The sequence below is a fragment of the Scylla paramamosain genome, chromosome 3 (assembly GCF_035594125.1).
Source record: "Scylla paramamosain isolate STU-SP2022 chromosome 3, ASM3559412v1, whole genome shotgun sequence".
In the NCBI taxonomy this organism is placed as follows: Eukaryota; Metazoa; Arthropoda; class Malacostraca; order Decapoda; family Portunidae; genus Scylla; species Scylla paramamosain.
The window spans coordinates 28,900,522-28,923,021 of NC_087153.1; the positions used below are offsets into that span (position 1 = coordinate 28,900,522).

The window sequence follows — 22,500 nt, forward strand, 5'->3', positions numbered from 1 at the left end:
TCCGTCTGCTTCTTAACTTGCCTGCCTGCCCCCCCCCCCCCTCTCTCTCTCTCTCTCTTTCACACTGATGAACTCGCGGGTAAATAATTACTTGGCAGAGTCTAATTGTGTCTGTCCTCATGCATCTAAGAGAGAGAGAGAGAGAGAGAGAGAGAGAGAGAGAGAGAGAGAGAGAGAGAGAGAGAGAGAGAGAGAGAGAGAGAGAGAGAGAGAGAGAGAGCAGCTCCAAAGTGTGGGCGTTGTGGCCTAACACAATACACTCACAACACTCCAAACATACACCCCTTGAACCGTATTATCAAACGTTTCGGCGCCTTACCACAGCTTCTCTTAACAGGCTGCAGTGGAAGCTAATGGAGGGGTTTTCGAGATCACTTTCCTGATTCTAGCGACAGTTTAACAAGGCCTCTGCATCGCCAGTTGAAAAGAACACCCATGAGAACACTAATAACTATCTACGTGAACTTTTGAAATGTGTCCTAATGAGAAAGAGCAAAGCGTTTAAAGATTAGGAGTCTTTGTTTACACCTCCTTGATCGAGACCTCTTCTTATTAACGAAGCCGCTGAGGCACCACTAAGGAACACAAAGGAAGGACGATCAGCAGCAGGGGATATTTTGGCCCTCACGAGACTGCCTGCTATTCTGTTGACTGATTTCTATAACGTCCTAACGCTTGACCTTTGACCGATGTGGCTGCAAGCTTAATAATATGGTCGGGTGAAACGTAAGAGGATGAGAGACACCAGTGGCTGACAGCAAGAGGAATGAATGGCTGAGTGGTTGAAATACTGCAATCACTCTTTTTCTTTTTTCCCTTGTTCAGTAAAATGATCCAGAGTTACTCAAATGAAGTAACAAGAGTCATTCGGTTATTAGTCTTCAAAGAGTTAGTGATAAGCCACTTTCGACTATGGCGACTATCTCTCTCTCTCTCTCTCTCTCTCTCTCTCTCTCTCTCTCTCTCTCTCTCTCTCTCTCTCTCTCTCTGAGCAATTTTCTCTTCACTCTTCATATTTTTTACCTGTTTCTCTCTTTACTTCTAATTTCCTCCCTCCCACACTCACACTTATCCATCTCTCTCTCTCTCTCTCTCTCTCTCTCTCTCTCTCTCTCTCTAAGCAATTTTCTCTATTCTTATATTACCTTTTACTTTCTTTAATTCTGATTCTCTCTCTCTCTCTCTCTCTCTCTCTCTCTCTCTCTCTCTCTCTCTCTCTCTCTCTCTCTCTCTCTCTCTCTCTCTCCTCCGCCGCGCGTTATTGCCGCTGCAGAAACAAGCCGCGGCCGTCGGTCAGCAGAGTAAACAGTCCCTGCGCGCACCCACCCGCCTGCTGGGTCTTATCGCTGCGGGAGGCACAACATTACTACTGGCAACATTGCGAAAATACTGGCACCACACACCCACCGCGGGGAGACGAGAGTACTTGTGTGCGGAGGGAGGAAGGAGAGGGAGGAGAGAGAGAGAGAGAGAGAGAGAGAGAGAGAGAGAGAGAGAGAGAGAGAGAGAGAGAGAGAGAGAGAGAGAGAGAGAGAGAGAGAGAGAGAGAGAGAGATTATTAAGAAATAAACACAGAAAGAAAATATGTTGCACTAAGTTTTGAACGGAGAGAGAGAGAGAGAGAGAGAGAGAGAGAGAGAGAGAGAGAGAGAGAGAGAGAGAGAGAGAGAGAGAGAGAGAGAGAGAGAGAATGATACACAAATAGACAGAAAAGGGGACTGGTGGACCTACAGACAGACGCAGAAATGGAGGTAATAAGAAAATAAACCTCTAACATAAAAAAAAAAACAAGGACGAAATACAAAACTGCTAAAGAAAAGAACCACAACTATAACAAATTAACAATGAGAGATAAACAAAAGCGATATTGGTTGGATTAGCGAATAAAATGCATGAACGAGGAGGAGGAGGAGGAGGAGGAGGAGGAGGAGGAGGAGGAGTGAGGAGTGAGGAGTGATGGTAATTAAGGAAAAGCAGACAGCATAATAGCATTGGTTCCAGCAGCGGCAGTATTCAGGAGCGCCCGCACGGAAATGGATGGATGCACCGACATAAAAGTGATGATCAGTGTATTACTCAGAGATAAGAAAAAAAAAGAGAGGCAGGAAAGAAATAATGAAATCGTAATGAGACACACTAATGGTGCAACTTTTTCACGGTGAACGATACGACGCGGCAAATAAGTATGAAATGTGTGCGTATGTGCCGTCTCTCTCTCTCTCGCTCTCTCTTTCTCTCTCTCTCTCTCTCTCTCTCTCTCTCTCTCTCTCTCTCTCTCTCAAGTACTTCAGTTTTTGTTGTGTCTGCATCTCTCTCTCTCTCTCTCTCTCTCTCTCTCTCTCTCTCTCTCTCTCTCTCTCTCTCTCTCTCTCTCTCTCTCTCTCTCTCTCTCTCCGTTTCAAGTGGTGTGAACAGAAGAGGAATTTATGAATTGAAATGAGCAATATTTATCATTCTGAACCGTCCGCAATTTGAATAAACGAGGGAGGGAAAAATAATAAATAGCGAAAAGAATGGTTCGTTTACTCTTCCGCTCATCTCATTTCCTCTCCATAATGATGAAAAAAAGAAGAAAGATGTTGTTATTTACCTAATTAGCGTCGCTTTGAGTGTATGTGGATAAATGGAAACTTCTACAGGAAAGATGAGGGATAATATGTATAAATGTCGGGGTAGTTCCTGTGTTTTGTGTTATCTATTATAAACAAATGACGATAAAACACCCTTGTGTATGTACATAAATGAACGCACACACACATTAAAAATCATAAATGAATGAATATCTATAAATGCCATGACCATATAACGTGTTTTGTGCCATCTATTATACAAAAATGGTCATGCTTCCTCGTGTCAGTAAATAATAATTGGATACTACAGTATTAAGCATGGATGAAACAATAATTTTAAACGAAATAACTGTAATGGATTTTTTTGTCGCTATCATAAACAAATGACGATCGAGTACCACAAGAAATAGATAATAACAGATGACTGAATACCTATAAACGCCTTGATAGTGTTGTGTGTTTTATGTCATCTATTATAAACAAAAGACGATCGGTTTGAACTCCTCGCGTAAACAAATGGCAGTTAAACAACAGAAAATATAGATAATCACAGATGAATAAATATTTACAGATGCCACGATCGTATATAATGTGCTTATGATACCTGTTACAAACAAATGACGACCGCATCCCTTCATATAAACAAGAATTAGAATCGAACATTGCAAAAATATTGAGGAATTAATGATAAATAAAAATCAAAGGAACGTAGCACTTATAAAAACAATAATGAGAAAAAAAAACGAGTGGACAAAAGCTATAACAGAAAGGAACATGGATGAAAGAAAAGAGAAACAAGGAATAATACGTGTAGGAAAAATATACAAAAATATATACATAAAATAAAAGCAACAAATAGAGCGGAAATTAAATGAAAACATCAAGACTACAAACAACACACAACTCGTGAAAGAATTAAAGTCATATCCCGTAAAATATTTCAGACAATAATAATAACAATAAAAAAAAGAAAAGCGCCAATATCTGTGAACAACCTGCAGCTATTACATCCCCCTTGTTTTTCTTGATCTTTACGGAATTCCTCGTAATATAAAGCAGTTCATTAGTCCATATATTAATTTCTACACGGCTGATAGACATAAAATTAACTTGACTTCGTGAAATGACTGTTATTACTGACCATTTTACTGCTATGGTCGTTTTTCTTTCTTTCTTTTTTTTTTTTTTTTTTTGATACTGAGGTCACTGTAATGAATTGTTAAGAGAGACATAAGGAAAAAAAAAATACGACCTTTATTTCACCATTGCTAAGCTACAGAACTGCGTATTTAAGAAACTAGTACGAAAAATAGGTAAATTTATAAGTTGTGACAACCTTTGGTAGAGTTCAGATGATGGTGGTGGTGGTGGTAGTGATGATGATAATAATGATGATGATGATGATGATGATGATGATGATGATGATGATGATAATGACTGGGAGACATTGACAAATTGAGAAAGGGTTCAGATGATGGTGATGTTGGTGACGTTGATGATGGTGATGACGATGATAATGATGGCAGTGATGGTGATGATGGTGGTAGTGATGATGATGATGATGATGATGATGATGATGATGATGATGATGATGATGATGATGATGATCCATGAAGAGGCACCAAAGAGAAAACCACGGAGTTCACACAGAGCCAGACAGATTTCCCTTAGTCAGTAAACATGGATACGAAAAATAAAGCAAACAACAAGCCGAGGGATTTGTACACTCGATTCACCTGGGACTCCTCTCTCGTGTACCTGCGGTGTTGATCAAAAGACGGTCTCTCTCTCTCTCTCTCTCTCTCTCTCTCTCTCTCTCTCTCTCTCTCTCTCTCTCTCTCTCTCTCTCTCTCTCTCTCTCTCTCTCTCTCTTCTTTCAAACTAAACCCTTTTACGGTGCGTGAAAAATGACTGAGCGAGTAAATATTTTGTACTCCATTTTTTTAAGTTATGTTTTATTCACTTCCTCGTCCTCGTCCTTCTTTTTTTTTTCAACACTTTGTTACTATACTGTTACTTTGCTATACTGTTTCTGTATCTGTTTATATTTTACTATTTTCTAATATTTTACTATTCCCAGTTATTTTTTTTTACGATCTTCAACTTACTGCTTTATCCACCTCCTATTCAGCATTTTTTTTTTCTAATTCTGTTTTCGTATTTTATCTGAATTTACTATTATTTCATCGAGCTTCCTTCAGTGTATATTATTTTACCATCTTTTTATATTTTATTGCTTCTATTACACGATTCTTTTGGAATTCCTTTCCAACTATTAATTTAGTCCATTATTTTTTTTTTCATTTTTTCCTCACTGATCTATTTTATTTAAATTTAACTGCCTACTATATTTTTTTTCCTTACAAGCATATTTCTTTTTTTTTCTATTAATATAGCCACACTTCATTTCTTTTCCTTACGAAGCCAAAGTATTTCTTTACAATCTACTTAACTACGTTTATATATTTTGCCAGTTCTATTACACCATTTTTCTTTAAAATTCCTCTTTGACTCAATCCACTACTATTTCTTCCCTCATTGTCCTACTTTACTAATTTAATCCCACTAAATTTATTTTTCTTACGATGCCATTTCTTTTAGTCTATTTAACCGCACTTCCTATTATTTTCCCCTTCAATACCACCACCGCCACCACCATAACCACCACCACCATCGTTTGTTTGAATCCATGCCCGCCCTTCCCTCTGACGTCATCGGTGTCCGGACGTGAGCTGCTGACCTTGACTTCAACTTCGACTCCAGCCTTGCGTTAACTTACTACTGAGGACTCTTGACTTTAAACACCCTGAACCCTTGCTCCTATGAACGCTACATCCCCTGCAAGGCTTCCCGTGTCTCGTATCTCTCCCTCTCTCTCCTCTTTCCCCTTCAACACTCCCTGCCCCTTCCCCCTCCTTCTCCCCCAGGCAGCACCCCCTCCACTACCACACGTCTCCCTCAAGGCCCAATAACCTCAACTTAAACCAACATTCCCTGGAGTCGGAGCAAATTTCGGTGCATTCTTTGATCTCTTTACTTTATTATTCTTATTTTTTCCTCTGCTGGTTATTCGTGGTGGGGTGTGGTGTGGTCTCTCTCTCTCTCTCTCTCTCTCTCTCTCTCTCTCTCTCTCTCTCTCTCTCTCTCTCTCTCTCTCTCTCTCTCTCTCTCTCTTCTGTCTCTCTCTCTCTCTCTCTCTCTCTCTCTCTCTCTCTCTCTCTCTCTCTCTCTCTCTCTGAACAATTTTCTTTTCACAATTCTTATTTCTTCCACTTTTCTCTTCAATATAATTATTTTCCCTTTCTTGCTATCCGTCCTGCTCTCTCTCTCTCTCTCTCTCTCTCTCTCTCTCTCTCTCTCTCTCTCTCTCTCTCTCTGTGTGTGTGTGTGTGTGTGTGTGTGTGTGTGTGTCCCCGCAATCTACAAAGGCCAGGATTATGAGGCACAAAATTATAATTATGTTTACAGAGAAATTAATGAATTTGATGTAGTACAAAAAAGATATAATGAGAACGGACACAGAGAGAGAGAGAGAGAGAGAGAGAGAGAGAGAGAGAGAGAGAGAGAGAGAGAGAGAGAGAGAGAGAGAGAGCAATAGAGATAATGGGTGGTTTGCCGCATAAGTAATGGCTCGCGCGGGGAAATTAAGGCAAGGGGGGAAAATATTGACTTGGAGGAGGGAAGGGAAAACAGGACAAGCTAAACCTGACGATCATTTCAAGAAGAGGAGGAGGAGGAGAACATCTCACCTTGTTCATGTTTCAACAAAGCAGAGAGAGAGAGAGAGAGAGAGAGAGAGAGAGAGAGAGAGAGAGAGAGAGAGAGAGAGAGAGAGAGAGAGAGAGAGAATATGACGTAAGATTGTAGATTCACCACCAGCACAAGTAGCGGTGTTGCATGCATGTGGCAGCTTTGGACTGAGTCAAGACACAGTGACGGAGAAAAACCAGGAGGAGGAACTGGCGAGACTGTGTTATGAGAGGCACCACATGACAGATGCATAACAATAAACGTTACGAAAATTAGAACACAAGAAAACATAGGAAGCTGCAAGAAGCATTCAGGCACACACATATAGCAGTCCCTGTATAAGACGTGCCTATATATCTATCAAACTCATCCATAAATTCTTCTCGTTTTAAAGCTCTCCAATGACTCGGCACTACGATCCGGATCTATTCCATTCGTCTACCACACTATTTGGTCGTCAGTTTCTTTCCTATTTCGTCCTTAGTTCTAATCCTATCAAACCAGAACTCGGTATTTCTTGATGTGCGAATGATGTACTTACCAAACACGACAACTACTGACACAGAACAGATCACATTTCAAACTGAGTAGTGATTGCAGTGATATGTGAAGAAAATAGAGACAATCATAATGAACACTATTAACTGGAATGAAAGTTAATAGTCGAGGAAACAGAAAAAAGAGCGTAGTTTCCTTCGAGAAATTGGTCATCAGTTCTTGCTCTCCACTTCTCATTAATTAAGCCCCGCGCAGGTAACAAGTGGAAAGCTATACTCATTATCTGCAGAAGACTTGTTACGACTTATTAAGTACTCATCGACGAGGTGGAAAAGGGAAACAGCAGAGCAGATTGAAGCAAGAAAGCAGAAGAAAACAACCTCTCTCTCTCTCTCTCTCTCTCTCTCTCTCTCTCTCTCTCTCTCTCTCTCTCTCTCTCTCTCTCTCTCTCTCTCTCATAACTTGACTCACCTGTCAGATAAGGTAATCATGTCTACAGTACCATCACCACTACAAGTAAGTACGACAGCCTCTCCAATCACCATCATTACAACCACACAGCTGCCAGACGAAAGATAGAGGAGAGAGAGAGAGAGAGAGAGAAAAAAAAAAAAAACACACACACACAATACAAATACAAATCCCCTCAATATTGATGCTGATAATAATGATGATAATAAGCGACGCCTATAATTAGTAAGTCAAATTAGAGCAGCGGTAACCCTCGATCAAAGGATATAACCCGTCGCCACAAATCTCTGTTTATTGAACGTGTAATACCTACCGACTGACCAATGCGCCTCTCTCTCTCTCTCTCTCTCTCTCTCTCTCTCTGCTGACTGGTTCGCTTGGCTATTAATGGTGGGTTGTTTAATGGATGTTGTGGGTTGTCCCTTGCCGTGTGTGTGTGTGTGTGTGTGTGTGTGTGTACTCGGGTATTATTGCTACATTCTCTCCTCTCCTTTGTTTTGCTCCTCTATTTGGCTTCAGCGTCACTGCTCTCCATCTGATGAGGACATGAGCCTCTCTCTTTCTCTCTCTCTCTCTCTCTCTCTCTCTGTCCTTAACTTTTTTCTTCCGTCTCCGTTTTCTTCTAATTTATCTTTCTCGTTCTCGTCCTCTCGTTTCCTCGTTCTTTTCTTCTCTATTATTTTCTCTTCTTTATTATCATCCACTCTTCCACTTACTCCAGTCTTCATGCTTTTAGTCATTTTCTCTGTTGACACTTCTTCCTTAATTAATTTCTCTTCTTATATCTCTTTTGTAGTTCCTCCTCTCTCTCTCTCTCTCTCTCTCTCTCTCTCTCTCTCTCTCTCTCTCTCTCTCTCTCTCTCTCTCTGCGTGTTGCGTTGTTAACGTTTTCAATAGCATGTTCGTTTTTTCTTCTTCTTGGACTCAACAATTTCACGATTTCTTATCCCCTCCCCCCATTTCTCTCTCTCTCTCTCTCTCTCTCTCTCTCTCTCTCTCTCTCTCTCTCTCTCTCTCTCTCTCTCTCTCTCTCTCGGCAGATCACTTAACGGAGATGGAATCGTGATTTAAAGTTACAAGTTTACTCGTCCATCTCTTTCTTCCTCTCTCTCTCTCTCTCTCTCTCTCTCTCTCTCTCTCTCTCTCTCTCTCTCTCTCTCTCTTACCTGCCTCACTATCTAAGGTGCGCGGAGGTATTATCACGCGGAGGTGCTTATCAGTGACACACCTGGACGCCTTATCAGCGGCTCTTTTATGCTTATCTTAGGCTTCGCTTCCCCATCTCTCTCTCTCTCTTTCCCAGTCACTCCCTTTTACGATTCTTCCTTTTCTTCTTCTTCTCTTTCTCGTTCTCCTCCTTTTGTTGCTGCTCCATACATGTTGTATTTCTCATTACTTATATATATTTTTTTTTCAATCGTGTGTTCCTTATTTGTCAAGTCTATTTCTCTCTCTCTCTCTCTCTCTCTCTCTCTCTGTCTAAGCTCGAGGACCGTATTTGGTGCATCAAAGCGTTTGCCAGAGAGAGAGAGAGAGAGAGAGAGAGAGAGAGAGAGAGAGAGAGAGAGAGAGAGAGAGAGAGAAAGCAAGAAAATATGAAATAGTTAAGTCCAAGAGAGAAAAAAATACATTTGAAAACGACAAGAACAAAACGCAGAAAGAGAGAGAGAGAGAGAGAGAGAGAGAGAGAGAGAGAGAGAGAGAGAGAGAGAGAGAGAGAGAGAGAGAGAGAGAGAGAGAGAGAGAGAGAGAGAGAGAGAGCCAGCCTGCATGCCTAGTTGTCCTGTCTATCTTTCTTAAGACTTATGCAGGAAGGGAACACAACAACAACACGGTGTGAGGCCCTTGTGGGAGTCTCTGGGGGCGGGGGCGAATGGCGGCCCTCCAGGGGGAAGTGTTTGTTATCAGTGGCAGCGGAGTGGCGGAGTGGCGACTCGGGGGGGGGAGGGAGGGAGGGAGGGAGGGAGGGAGGGAGAAAGGCAGAGAGGGAGTCAGCCAGTTAGCCAGTTAGCCAGTCAGTCAGTCAGTCAGTCATCCAGTCTCCTCTCAGCGCCGTATTAGTCTCACGAGGGATGCATCGTTATTCAGTTTGTGTCGCTGCTCTTGCCCTACTACTGCTACTACTACTGCTACAACTACCTCCTGTGTGGGTTTATGAATGGATCTCTCTCTCTCTCTGAGTCAAATTAAGACATCAAAGCGCCATCCATGGTCGGTTCTCGAGCTTTGAGGGACGTTCCGACAAATAGATACGCAGACAGGCAGGCAGACAGATAGATGAAGCGAGAGAGAGAGAGAGAGAGAGAGAGAGAGAGAGAGAGAGAGAGAGAGAGAGAGAGAGAGAGAGAGAGAGAGAGAGAGAGAGAGAGAGAGAGAGAGAGAGAGATGATATATGTCTCGCCAATCACCAAACAAGAGAGTACAAATGTCAGAGTAATGTAACAAAACTCACACACACTTAGCTGACAGACCAGTAAGGAAGGAGACGCCCTCGCACACCTCCTCCTCCTCTTTCTCCTGCTCCTCCTGATCACCTGTGCTGCCTCCCTGTATGGCCAGGTATGCAGTGCCAGGCGACTACACTACACCAGGTGATATGTCTGTTAGTGACACTATGGAATTTACTATCTTCGTTCTTCACCTCACTCTTTCGTTCATTCATCATCATCGCCGTCGTCGGTAGTAACAGCAGCAGCCTTTATGATTTCACTGCAGACAAAGCACTTTTCTTTCCTTGTCTGTTCCATGCAACCCTTCATCTTTCCATCTTTCTCTGTCTATTCAATATTTGTTTTCCTAATCTTGTTTTCGCGTTTGATCTAAGTTTACTATTATCTCATCGAGCTTACTTCAGTGGACCTTATTTTTCTATCTTTTACTTCATATCTCTCCATCTACTGCTGTCTACCTTGTCTTCTACCGTCTTAAAGCTACCATTCCATTACTTTATTCGTCCATCTGCTCTCTACTCGACTACTCCCTAAATACACCTTGTGCACATTCCTACTACCACCTGTCATGATCATTATCTTTATCATCCAACATCACCTCACCAGCCCACACGTTTCTCTACTCCATTTGCATTCACTCATACGTTCATATTTGCGGTTAAGAGGTTACCGTCCTTGCCTGCTGACTTATGGACCCGGGTTCACATCCTAGCTAGTGCAGCTGAGCCTTCCCATTCCCCCGTGTTGCCCATCCAGGTAATGATGATAATGAGGCGAATGGAGTGACCCACAAGATGCACTGCTCTCAGAACGAGGATAGAGGTTAACAAGTCGGCCAAGCGCCACACACAAACACACACACACACACACACACACACATACATGATGACACCCCCCATCGCTGGAAGTATGTGGACGACTGCACCGTGGGCGTCCCAGTTTCCAACAAGAACCCGGACTACTCGCCACTGCAAGCAATTCTGGAGCGACTGCAGACGTGGACAGAGGAGAGCAGGATGACCATCAACCACAGCAAAACTGTGGTGATGCATTTCTGTACCTCCTCTGTACCAGTGCCCCCTCCCCGGCTCACAGTGGGCCCTCACCCCCTCCAGGTGGTCCAATGTGCCAAGCTTCTCGGAGTCACGGTGGACGACCAGCTGACCTGGAAGCAGCATGTCGCCAGCACCGTGAGATCAGCTACCTACAGGCTGTACATGCTGCGCAGACTCAGGTCGCTGGGGACGCCGACAGATGAGTTAAGGGGGTGTACCTCACCTTCATCCTCCCCAAACTCATGTACGCCTCCCCAGCGTGGTCCTCCTCCCTCACACACACTCAACAGCTACAGCTAGAGAGTGTGCAGAAAAGGGCGTGCAGGGTCATCCTTGGCCCTGCATACACCACCTATGAAGAAGCCCTGACCACCCTGAGTCTGTCCAGAATATCCACCAGGCACCGAGAGGCTCTGGAGAAGTTTGGGAAGGGACTACTGCATCATCCGCGTCTCAGAGACATGCTGCCGCCCGACGCGCCTCGCCCTGTCCGTGCCACCAGACACCACAACAAAATAACGCCCCTGAAGGCGCCGCGCACGGACCGGTACAGACTCAGTGCGATTCCCACCATGGTGCGAGCCATCAATCAATAGTATTTCCCTCCTAGATTAGTCTTACCGTTAGGATTAATGTTAAGTTTTTCCCCATCCCCTATGTACATTTTCAGTTTGTCAACTGCCTAAATAATAAACCGTTTATTATTATTATTATTATGACTGACCATCATCATACACACACACACACACACACACACACACACGAGGGAAGACTGGACTAAGGAAAAGCACTAAAGCGCTAGATAGGTGTACAAACACACACACACACACACACACACACACACACACACACACACACACACACACACACACACACACTCCCTCCTAAGCACACACACCCACACGCAACAAAAACAAATTACTATGCATAAAAACACAACACACAACGGAAGTAATCCATTTCAATACACTGCAAACACTCTTAATCAACAAACCACGCCATAAGATTCACGAGATATAGAGGGTGAAGGAAAAGGGGAAGAAGAACACACACACACACACACACACACACACACACACACACACACACACACACACAGAAAACGAAATTAGGGCCCTGCAAACATGCCACAGAGGAGAAGAGATGAGAGGGGAAGGTGAGAAGAAGGCAGAGTAAAGAAGGCGGGTATACTCGCTACCTATACCTGGGGGCGTCGTAACTCAGCGAGGGAGGGTTGAGAGGAGAGGAAGGGGAAGAGAAGGGGAGAGGAAGGGGAAGGGAAGGGGTGAGGGGAGAGGGGAGGGGAGGGGAAAGGCCATTCATTAGTCTAGGGATTAATTGCTGATCTTCGCTCTTCCCTTTCCTAATGGGTCTTATTTGTTTTCCATTACGGGGAAGTGTGTGTGTGTGTGTGTGTGTGTGTGTGTGTGTGTGTGTGTGTGAGAGAGAGAGAGAGAGAGAGAGAGAGAGAGAGAGAGAGAGAGAGAGAGAGAGAGAGAGAGAGAGAGAGAGAGAGAGAGAGAGAGAGAGAGAGAGAGAGAGAGAGAGAGAGAGAGACGCACGTCAATGCTGATAAAGACAATGACGCAGATACACTGATACATACACATGATTGCACACACACACACACACACACACACACACACACACACACACACAGAGAGAGAGAGAGAGAGAGAGAGAGAGAGAGAGAGAGAGAGAGAGAGAGAGAGAGAGAGAGAGAGAGAGAGAGAGAGAGAGAGAGAGAGAGAGAGTACTGTACTGTATATACCTCCACCAGCGACCCAGCAGCTACATAAAGAGGAACGAGCAGGGGGAGGGAGAGAAATGAAGGTATGAGCGAGTCAGAGGCAACAGGTGGGAAGGAGGAAGGTTATAGAGGAGGAGGGGAGCGAGGGAGAGCAAGAGAGCAATGGAGAGGCAGGCAGGGAGAGGGAGGAGGAGCAATACCTGTCTCCAGTAATTAGCAGGTGCGCGTTACGTCCTGCCCAGGTGAGTAGGGAAGGGGTGAGAGGTGAGAGGAGGAGAGGAAAGGGACAGGTATGCAAGCCTCACCTAACACTGTCTTCCCCTCTCTCCCTCTCTGTCTCACACAGTATATGAAAATCCAGAAAAAGATGAAGAAAAATGGGAGGAAATCTAATAACGATGGAGAATAATGAAAATGTTGGGGTGAAGGAAAGTGTCAAGTGTGAATTGGGTGTTACAAAAAGTGTGAATGCGGATCTTTTTTTTAGCTTACTTTAGGAATAATGCGCACTGTTGGTGGTGGTGAAGGCTTGGGTGAGAAGAGGAACACGGATTCAAGACAGGAAGAATTAATGCTGCGATGGAAGACGAAGGAGTGGAGACGGAGTTCAAGGTGGAGGAGTTTCAGGAGTTTGAGGAGTTTGAGAAGGAGGAAGAGGAGGAGGAAGAGGAGGGAAGTGACACCGAAGAACGACGAAAACATGGACAATAGTAGAAGGGTAAGAAAAATTAGATAAACGAGAATGAGGCACAAAGAAACGAAAAAAAAAAGAAGAAGGAGAAGAAGAAGAAGACGAAGAAGAAGAAGAAGAAGAAGGAATAATCTACTGGATAAAAATGAATCACTACAACAACAATAAAGTTAAACAAATAAACACACACACACACACACACACACACACACACACACACACACACACACACACACACACACACACTACCACCACCACCACCACCGCCACCACACAACCAATAACAATAACAACAGCAACAACATGAAACAAACAAACCACTACATAGAAAGATAAAGAAAAAAAAATACGCACCCCATCTCACACACACACACACACACACACACACACACACACACACACACACACACACACACACACACACAAAGAGACAAAAGAAGAAGAAGAAGAAAAAAAAAGAGACGAACAAAAAGAAGAACGAGAAACAACATCAGTAGAAGAAGGAAAAAAGAGACGAAAGAAAGAAGCAAGAGTAGGAAAACCCCCCACACAAATAACCCTAACACAGGGAGAAAGCAATGAGTCGTGGCGATATCAGCTATCACTTGAGGGATAAAAAAAGCAAGTGAGTTAAGCAGTGGCCTGTATCACCACGGTTACGTAAATGGCAGTGGTGGTGGTGGTGGGACCCGAGGCAAGGGTGACGTTCCCTCTATCATCACAGCTCGGTGGGGGGACTGGGAGGTGCTGCGAGGGGCGAGACTTGGGGGGGGGATCATTCCTCCAGCAGTGATACGAGTGTTAGGACCTCATGATAAGATTGCCATACACAGCTGAGAGAGAGAGAGAGAGAGAGAGAGAGAGAGAGAGAGAGAGAGAGAGAGAGAGAGAGAGAGAGAGAGAGAGAGAGAGAGAGAGAGAGAGAGAGAGAGAGAAAGTGGGGGGAGGCAGGGAGATGTAGGAAGGGTAAATTACAAAGAATAAGTGAATATGCAAGCGAGAGATAGATAAATGACGAAAGATAAATAGATAGATAGATAAATAGATAGATAGATAGATAGATAGATAGATAGATAAATAGATAGATAGAGAGAGAGAGAGAGAGAGAGAGAGAGAGAGAGAGAGAGAGAGAGAGAGAGAGAGAGAGAGAGAGAGAGAGAGAGCAGAAGAATTTTAAAAGTAAACAATGCTCTCCCCTTTCCTTCTCTCTCTCTTTCTTCCTTTCTCTTTATTTTTTTCCTCTGAGCCTTTCACCATCACTCTTTTTCTTTATTCCACCTCCATCCCTTCTTCACCAATCACTGCTGCTATTCTATCCAGTCTTCTCTCTCTGATTTTGGACCAAATTCTGAAACACTTCTGCGCCGCATCTCCACTATTTTCATAAGGCTCTAGTTGAAGCGACACGTGCTTTTAAAGGTGTTTTTATTGTTCTAGTGACAGATTAACAAGATTTCTATGTTATTATAAGAAAACACTCTTGAGAAACCGGCTAATCAACTTTGTGGCCTTTGGAAATAGTCGTGCTGAGACAAAAAAAGAGTTTAAAATACGGGTCCTTCTTTCATCCCATCTTTCCTTTCCATTTCTTTTTTTCTTTTTTTTTAATTCTATACGTTTATCATGGCGATGGTCTCTCTCTCTCTCTCTCTCTCTCTCTCTCTCTCTCTCTCTCTCTCTCTCTCTCTCTCTCTCTCTCTCTCTCCATTTTTTTCCTCAGCTCTCCTTTTCAATTCCCACTCCCCATCACGCGCTGGAAATATGAAACAGAAAAGAAAGGAAATAAAAAAAAAATCTGGCCCCCTCACGATATATTCAAATCACAGGACAGATTTAATACTTTGGTTTTTATTCATACCTTCCATTATATTTTTTCCCTCTTTTTTTCCTATACTTTTTTTCTTTATGTTACCCTCCCCTTTCCTCTCTTTTTATTTTCTTCTTTTCTCTTTCTTGTTCGTCCTATCTCTCTCTCTCTCTCTCTCTCTCTCTCTCTCTCTCTCTCTCTCTCTCTCTCTCTCTCTCTCTCTCCTTTCTTCCATTTTTTTTTACTCAATAACTTCATTTCTTCCATTCCTTTCCACCTTCTTTCTCATCATTCTCCCTCTTCTTCTTTCGCTTCGTCCTTCTCTCTCTCTCTTTGCCTATTTGGTCTTCTTTTCTTTCTTTCTTCTCTATATCAGTTTACTCAGTTTTCACTTAGCTGTTCTTCATTCCCTTCTCGTTATTTATTTTTGTCTTCCTTCTCCTCTCTTGTCTATAGCTGCCTTCTGTCCTTTCCTTCCTTCCTTTTTTTTTCTTCTCCGTTCTTCCCTCTTCTTTTCTTCCTTTCGTTCTTGTTATCCTTATTCCGTTTTCCTCTCCTCATCTCTTTCTCCTTTTCCTCCGTGCTTGCTTCTTCTGTTTCCCTCTCCTCCATTTTCGCTTTTCTCTCTCCTTCCCTCCCTCTTATTTTCCGCTTCTTCCTTTTTATCTCTTCCCTCTCCTTCTTTCCCTCCTATTTCCTTCTTATTTCCCTCTCCTTCCCTCCATCCTATTTCCTTCTCCTTACCTCCTTCCTATTTCCTTCTCCTTCCCTACCTCCTATTTCCGTCTCCTTGCTTCTTTCTCTGTCCTCCTTTCGCGCCTCCTTTTCTCCTCTCCCTCCCCCCGTCCTTAGTACAAAGGTGGCCTTTCTCTGACCCCAAGTTGAAGCTTAAGAATCAGACCAAGAGATTCATTATACTAAAAAAAGCCTGAATTTCGAAGTTTCATATCCGGAACGAACCTAAAAAGAAAAATATGCAAGGACCGGGTTTGGTTTGCTGATGAGGAACGGGAGAGGTGGGAGAGAGGCTACCGGGAGAGGGAGGGAGAGTGCCGGAGTGAAGGGAAAGAAGGGGGAAAGCTTTGAAGAGAGTAAGGGGAATGGCTCGTTGAAAGAAAGGGACGGAGGGAGAAAGAGAGAGAAAGGGGCGGGGGAAAGGAATGGAAAAAAATGAAAGAGGGGGATGGTGAATGGAGGAGAGTGGGAGAAGTGTTGTGGGCACGTGTCTCTATAACTATTACCACTATTAACTACTACTATTACTACTACTACTTTTGTTATTGCGAGAACTACTGCTACTGGTATTGCTGCTGTTGGTGCTGTTTCTGCTAATCTACCAGTACTGGAAGCCTAATCAACGCCGCTAGCCAGATGACCTTTATGATTACGTGTAACGTGACACTAATATATTGAAAACCAAAAATCATGAACACTATTGATATTAAACTTATTATTGGTACTATTGCGTTTACTACTACTGCTACTACTGCTGCTGCTACTACTACTACTACTACTACTACTACTACTACTACTACTATTACTACTACAACTATTACGTTACTAGTACTGTTTCCATTGCTTCTTCTTCTATTGTTACTACTACTACTACTACTACTACTACTACTACTACTACTACTACTACTACTAACTGGTATGTAATAAGACACTAGTTGCTGCTGGAAGGACAACAAACATTAACGAGAACAAGAACAGGAGCAGGAGGAGCAAGGCAAGATCAAAGGCGGTGACGGACACAGAGGAATGGAAGGGAGAGTGGGAAGAGGAGGAGAGAGGAAGAGGGAGAGGGAGAATGGAAGGAGAGGGAGCTTAGACTGTCTTTCCCTCCTCCCACACCGCGAGGGAAGACTGAAATAATTACCTGTGTGGAGGAGGAGGAGGAGGAGGAGGAGGAGGAGGAGGAGGAGGAGGAGGAGGAGGAGGAGGAGGAGGAGGAGGAGGAGGAAGAGGAGCAGGAGGAGGAGAAGGGGGAGGAAGAGGAGGAGAAAAAAATAATAAAGGCAAGGAACAAAAAATTACAGATCAGACAGGCATTGTGTGGATGTCACGAAGGAAGTAAGGAGGAGGAGGAGGAGGAGGAGGAGGAGGAGGAGGAGGAGGAGGAGGAGGAGGAGGAGGAGGAGGAGGAGGAAGAGGAGGAGAAAGAAAGGAAGAAAAGAGAAGAGAGAAAGATGAATAGATGCAGAGACGTGATGAATCCAGGTGAATCAATACAGGTGTGCGATGGGGGCGTGAGGGGGAGAGGGGGTGTTAATTAACGCCGTGGAAACAGGTAAGCTAGGTGATGGGGGGAGGTGGGGGTGGGTGGGAGATGCCAAGGAGAGGGAGGCTGGTTAGGTGGGGATAGATGGAGAGGGAGGCTGGTTACGTGTTAAGGATAGTTGAAGGTGAAGGATGGATGGAAGGAGGGGAAAGTGGTGGTGGTTGTGGTAGTGGTGGTGGTGGTGGTGGTGGTGGAAGAGGAGGAGGAGGAGGAGGAGGGAGAGTTAGCAATAAAACAATAAGAAAAAATGAGCGAAGGTACAGACAGGAAACGAACGAACGAACAAGAGAGAGAGAGAGAGAGAGAGAGAGAGAGAGAGAGAGAGAGAGAGAGAGAGAGAGAGAGAGAGAGAGAGAGAGAGACCAGGCCAGTGTACAAAGCAAACACAACCTAGGTACGTTATTGTCCTCGCGAGGCCACCACACCTGTCCTCCTCCTCCTCCTCCTCCTCCTTCTCCTCCTAATCCTCCTCCTCTTCCTCCTACAATGGATCGTCAAGGTTACGTAACTTCTCCGATAAAAGAGTAGAGGCAAACATGAATGTATAAATAGCAAAGCAATGCAATAAACAGGATGAGGATGAGGATGAAGAGGAGGAGGAGGGGGAGGAGGAAGAGGAGGAGATCACCTGTCACAGAGGCTCGCAGTTCAAGACTCCTCCCATGTAACTTCCCCTCCCTCTTCCATCTCTCCCTTCCCCTCCCTTTCCTCTCTCCCCATCCGTCCCTTCCTTCTCTCCCTTCCCGTCCCATCCCTCCCTCGCGTCACAGAGGTAATAGCCGGTCTCGCTTTATTAGGCAGGTCAAAGGTCAACAGGGTGGGAGAGGAAGATATACTGGAGCAAAAAAGTGCTAAGGAATGCGAGAGAGAGAGAGAGAGAGAGAGAGAGAGAGAGAGAGAGAGAGAGAGAGAGAGAGAGAGAGAGAGAGAGAGAGAGAGAGAGAGAGAGAGAGAGAGGGTAGAATAAAATGTAAAGGACGATACAAAGAGATAGCGTGATAGGAAGAGAAACACAGAGGAAAGATAAAGATGCGGAAGAAAAACAGAAAAAAAGAATGGAAATGCTATTAAAGACTGTAAATGGATGAACAAACAAAAACATTAAAAAGAAGAAAGAAGAGAAGAATAAAGTGATAGGGAGAAGCACTGTGGAAAAAATAATGGTCACAAAAATAAAAAAAATAAGAATAGATACTAATACCGTCAAAGAATGTAAAAGAATTAATAAAAAAAAAGACAGATAGAAAATATAAGCAAGTAAGAAGAATAAATGTAATTTCTATGTACGCATTGAACAGAATCACCAACTATTGGAGTATAACCTTGACTAACAAATTAACGAACATTTGTGACGGTTAGTGCAATTATTCTCTTTTTTTTTTTTTTTTTAAGTGTTGGAAAGTCTGGACAAGGGCACAACATAGAGTAAGAATATAAAGTAAATAAACAAAAACGGCCGCTCCCTCTACCGGCCGCTCTCAGAAACAGCGGGAGAAGAGTGCACAGGGCTGGACAATTTAGGCCCTGAGAGATTACGACTAGTGAAGACAAAATAGCGTTACGGTTAATGGAAAGACGTACGCTTCTTTAAATAGTACTGATATAGTTGATGAAAAGGAAAAGATTAAAACTGCGTTAGTGATATACGGTTCTGTTACATGGGATAAACTGATGCTAAAAAGAATTATGAAGAAAAGTTATTGAAATAAATGTGTATAAATGCGATTAAAATGAGGAAAAAAAATATGAATGTAAAAGAAAAAAAGATGAAAAGAAAGAAAAGACTAACTTTGGGGGAGTGGTATAGTTACTTTAATATTGTGTTACATGAGATGAATAAATAAAAAAATAAAAATAAAACTTTAAGAAATAATATATAAAAGTTACTGAAATAGTGCTTGTATGTATATGCGATGAAAACGAGAAAAAAAGGAAATATTAATGTAAAAAGAATATTACATAAAAAGGATCGATTAAAAGAATGAATGCTGCAAAATAGTGTTACGGTTAATGGAAGGTTAATGGACTACTGTAAATAGTTATGATACAACGGATGAAAAAGGAAGAAAAAAGACTAACGTTGGGGGAGTGGAGTACAGTTACTTTAATATTGTGATACATGAGATGAGTAAATAACAGAAAAGATAAAGCTTTAAGAAATGATCTATAAAAGTTATTGTAATAGCGTTTGTATCTATATGCGATGAAAAATGTAAAAAGAAAGAATATCAGTGTTAGAGGAATGTTACCTAGAAAATAATGCATTAAAAGAATGAATAGTGCAAGGATAAAGTTTAAAGCTTCGATAAAATTCAATGAAACAAGCGAATCAAAGATATAACTCCCGTCACTTTCATATACGACAATAGGAAAAATACAAATGTAAAGAGAGGAATAAACAAGTATTTATTTATATAACTGGCTACTAATACAAGCAATAAATGTCCAATAAATATCTTCTCTTTTTTCTCACGCTACGGTGCAAAGATAAAATTGTTTTCTTCATTTTTCTGTGACTGAGAAGGCACTTTTTTTTTTTAAGTTTCGTCGAATGAATTAATATTGAATTATGATGACAAGACATAATGCAGTCGTCCGCTGATTTATTGCATAGCTATTAACTGACTAACATTCTTCTTCACCTCCTCCTCCTCCTCCTCCTCCTCATCCTTCTCCATCCGGTACGTAGCGTACTCGCCTCTCTGATTGGCCAATTCCAGCCCTTTCTCATCGCCTTCACCAATCACCACTCAGCAAGGGGCAAACAAACAGGTTCTCTCTCTCTCTCTCTCTCTCTCTCTCTCTCTCTCTCTCTCTCTCTCTCTCTCTCTCTCTCTCTCTCTCTCTCTCTCTCTCTCTCTCTCTCAAGGATGCACCTACAAGAGAACGATCCCACAATTACAAGCAGTTACCCACACTTTCCTCCTTCCCTCACTCCTTCACTCCCTCTCTCCCTCCATGCGATCGCCGCGGCGTTTGTCTGTCTGTGTGTTGTGTTTGAGCTTTTATTGGATTTTCAAGATGAGGAAAATCCGATTGTTTGCGAAGGACGACCCGAGCAGATAAGCCTCTTAGCTAGGCCGTCCTGCCCCTCGCCTCGCCTCGTCTCGCTATCCCAGTAACACCCCCGCCTTTTCTCTCTCGTGTCTCCTCCCTTTTACGTGCTATAACTCCAACACGTCACCCCTGCTACACACACACGTACGGTTGTAATCTCCCGCTCTGATCCACTTATTCTCTCGCTCTCCCTTGCATCCCATCACTCCAATAACTCCCCATCAATCTCCCGCAGCCTTAATCGCACGCTCAACTCCCTGCCCTTCCTTCCCCTTTATTCCCTCAACCTCATCACGCCCCATACAACTGTAATCTCGCACTGAGTTCCCATTCCACAGTATACCTTGCATCTCCCCAACCCTGTCACTTCACTCAGCCTCCAGTCTCATCACTGACCTTGGTGGTGGCGGTGGCGTGGTTGTCCGGTCCGACCTGCTCGTTGGTGACCTGTATGGCAAGGGCAGGCGTGTCCAGTAGAGGCCACGCCCCACCCACGCCACACGTCATGTAGGCGCCGCTGAAGGTCTTGAGATGTGGATCGCCGAAGAGGCCGCAGTGGGCGGGCGGTGTGGTGCCCCTGTACTGGCACTTTTCCACAGTGGTAGAGGCGGCATCCTGGGGCGTGGTGGGCGGCGGGCGGTGGTTGCCAAGGATGGTGGCGCAGTCGTAGGTCTTGATGTATTTCTCCAGCATGCCTCGCTGCGTCTCGTAGGGGATGTCGCTGCGGCAGGAGCTGGAGAGAGACTTCATGCAGTCCGACGTGTGCGCCGCCAGGGAGCAGAAGGCTGGCGTGGCTTCTGCCTTCACGCTCCCGTGCACGTAGGGGTCAAGGCACGCCTGCAAGCCCGTGCACTTCCCGCCCACGCCTGCAAAACACGCACCCGGGGGCCATTAGTGCAGGGTCATGAGCAGGGAGGAAAAAACAGAATGATTATGAAGGGAATGAATGTTGAGGTGAAGAACAGCCAAGAGAACATTCAGCTGTTGTCCAGTCTGTCTGTCTGCATCTTGTAAACAAAAAGTCACACCTAGTTCAAGTTTTAAGACTCACTTCAAAGTCTGGACATTGGACACTCACAGAGAATGATGGCATCAGTGAGGCGGCTTTAACGTGGAGGGTTGTAAGAGAAAGCTTTATGAGGAAAGCCTGGAGGGAGGATACTGCACCGCCACTAAGACTCTTCCCCAGAAAGTAACAACTAAAGACAGCAAGAAGAGTATGTGGCTTGTTAAGACGGAACAGCTTACATATAAGGAACAGAGGGAGAAAATGTAACCTTTAAAATTATTCCATAGAAGATAACGACTAAAAATAATAATAATGAAAAAAAAAACCCTGCCATCACGAGACGCCTTCTTTGTCCTCATTAATGGGCCTGGCAATTAAGGGCCTTTCTCTCCCTCTTAGTTATCCAGGACGCGCCATTTGAGGAAAAAGTCCGGAGTATACGAACACAAAACACGCCCCGTCCCATTAGGTCATATCGCCGCCTCGCAGGACCGGCGAATGACCCTTGAGTGCTCATGTGTGTGTTTTTTGTGTATAAATCAAGTAATAAACTCTCTCTCTCTCTCTCTCTCTCTCTCTCTCTCTCTCTCTCTCTCTCTCTCTCTCTCTCTCTCTCTCTCTCCATCCCCACTCAACATCCCTTCAGCCTCACATCATTACCACCACCACCACTGCCAATACACGCCTCTCTACCACCTCCACATATCACCCCGCCCCACACCCTCCCCATCATCACCCCTTCCACCGTTCCACCCACAGTCCCGTCCCTGCCCTTGCTCCACCCATGAAATCCACTATCACCACCACTGCCACCACCACTACCACCACCGCCGCTGCCACACTTTCATGAGAGAGTATGATGTGCTGTTTTCTCTCTCTCTCTCTCTCTCTCTCTCTCTCTCTCTCTCTCTCTCTCTCTCTCTCTCTCTCTCTCTCTCTCTCTCTCCGTGTGTGTGTGTGTGTGTGTGTGTGTGTGTGTGTGTGTGTGTGTGTGTGTGAGAGAGAGAGAGAGAGAGAGAGAGAGAGAGAGAGAGAGAGAGAGAGAGAGAGAGAGAGAGAGAGAGAGAGAGAGAGATGAAGAGGGAGGAAGGGAGAGGGGAAGCGAACACCA

The 22,500-nt window shown here is 44.0% G+C and overlaps 1 protein-coding gene across 2 annotated transcripts in view; it reads right to left on the reverse strand.

The window, feature by feature from the left end:
* LOC135093333 (repulsive guidance molecule A-like) overlaps window positions 1-22,500 on the reverse strand; it is a 95,215-nt gene that overhangs the window by 17,140 nt on the left and 55,575 nt on the right. For both annotated transcript variants that reach the window (XM_063992541.1, XM_063992531.1), the window contains exon 3: window positions 20,777-21,246. In XM_063992541.1, coding sequence (XP_063848611.1) covers window positions 20,777-21,246 — 470 coding nt within the window. The remainder of the gene's footprint in view (window positions 1-20,776; window positions 21,247-22,500) is intronic.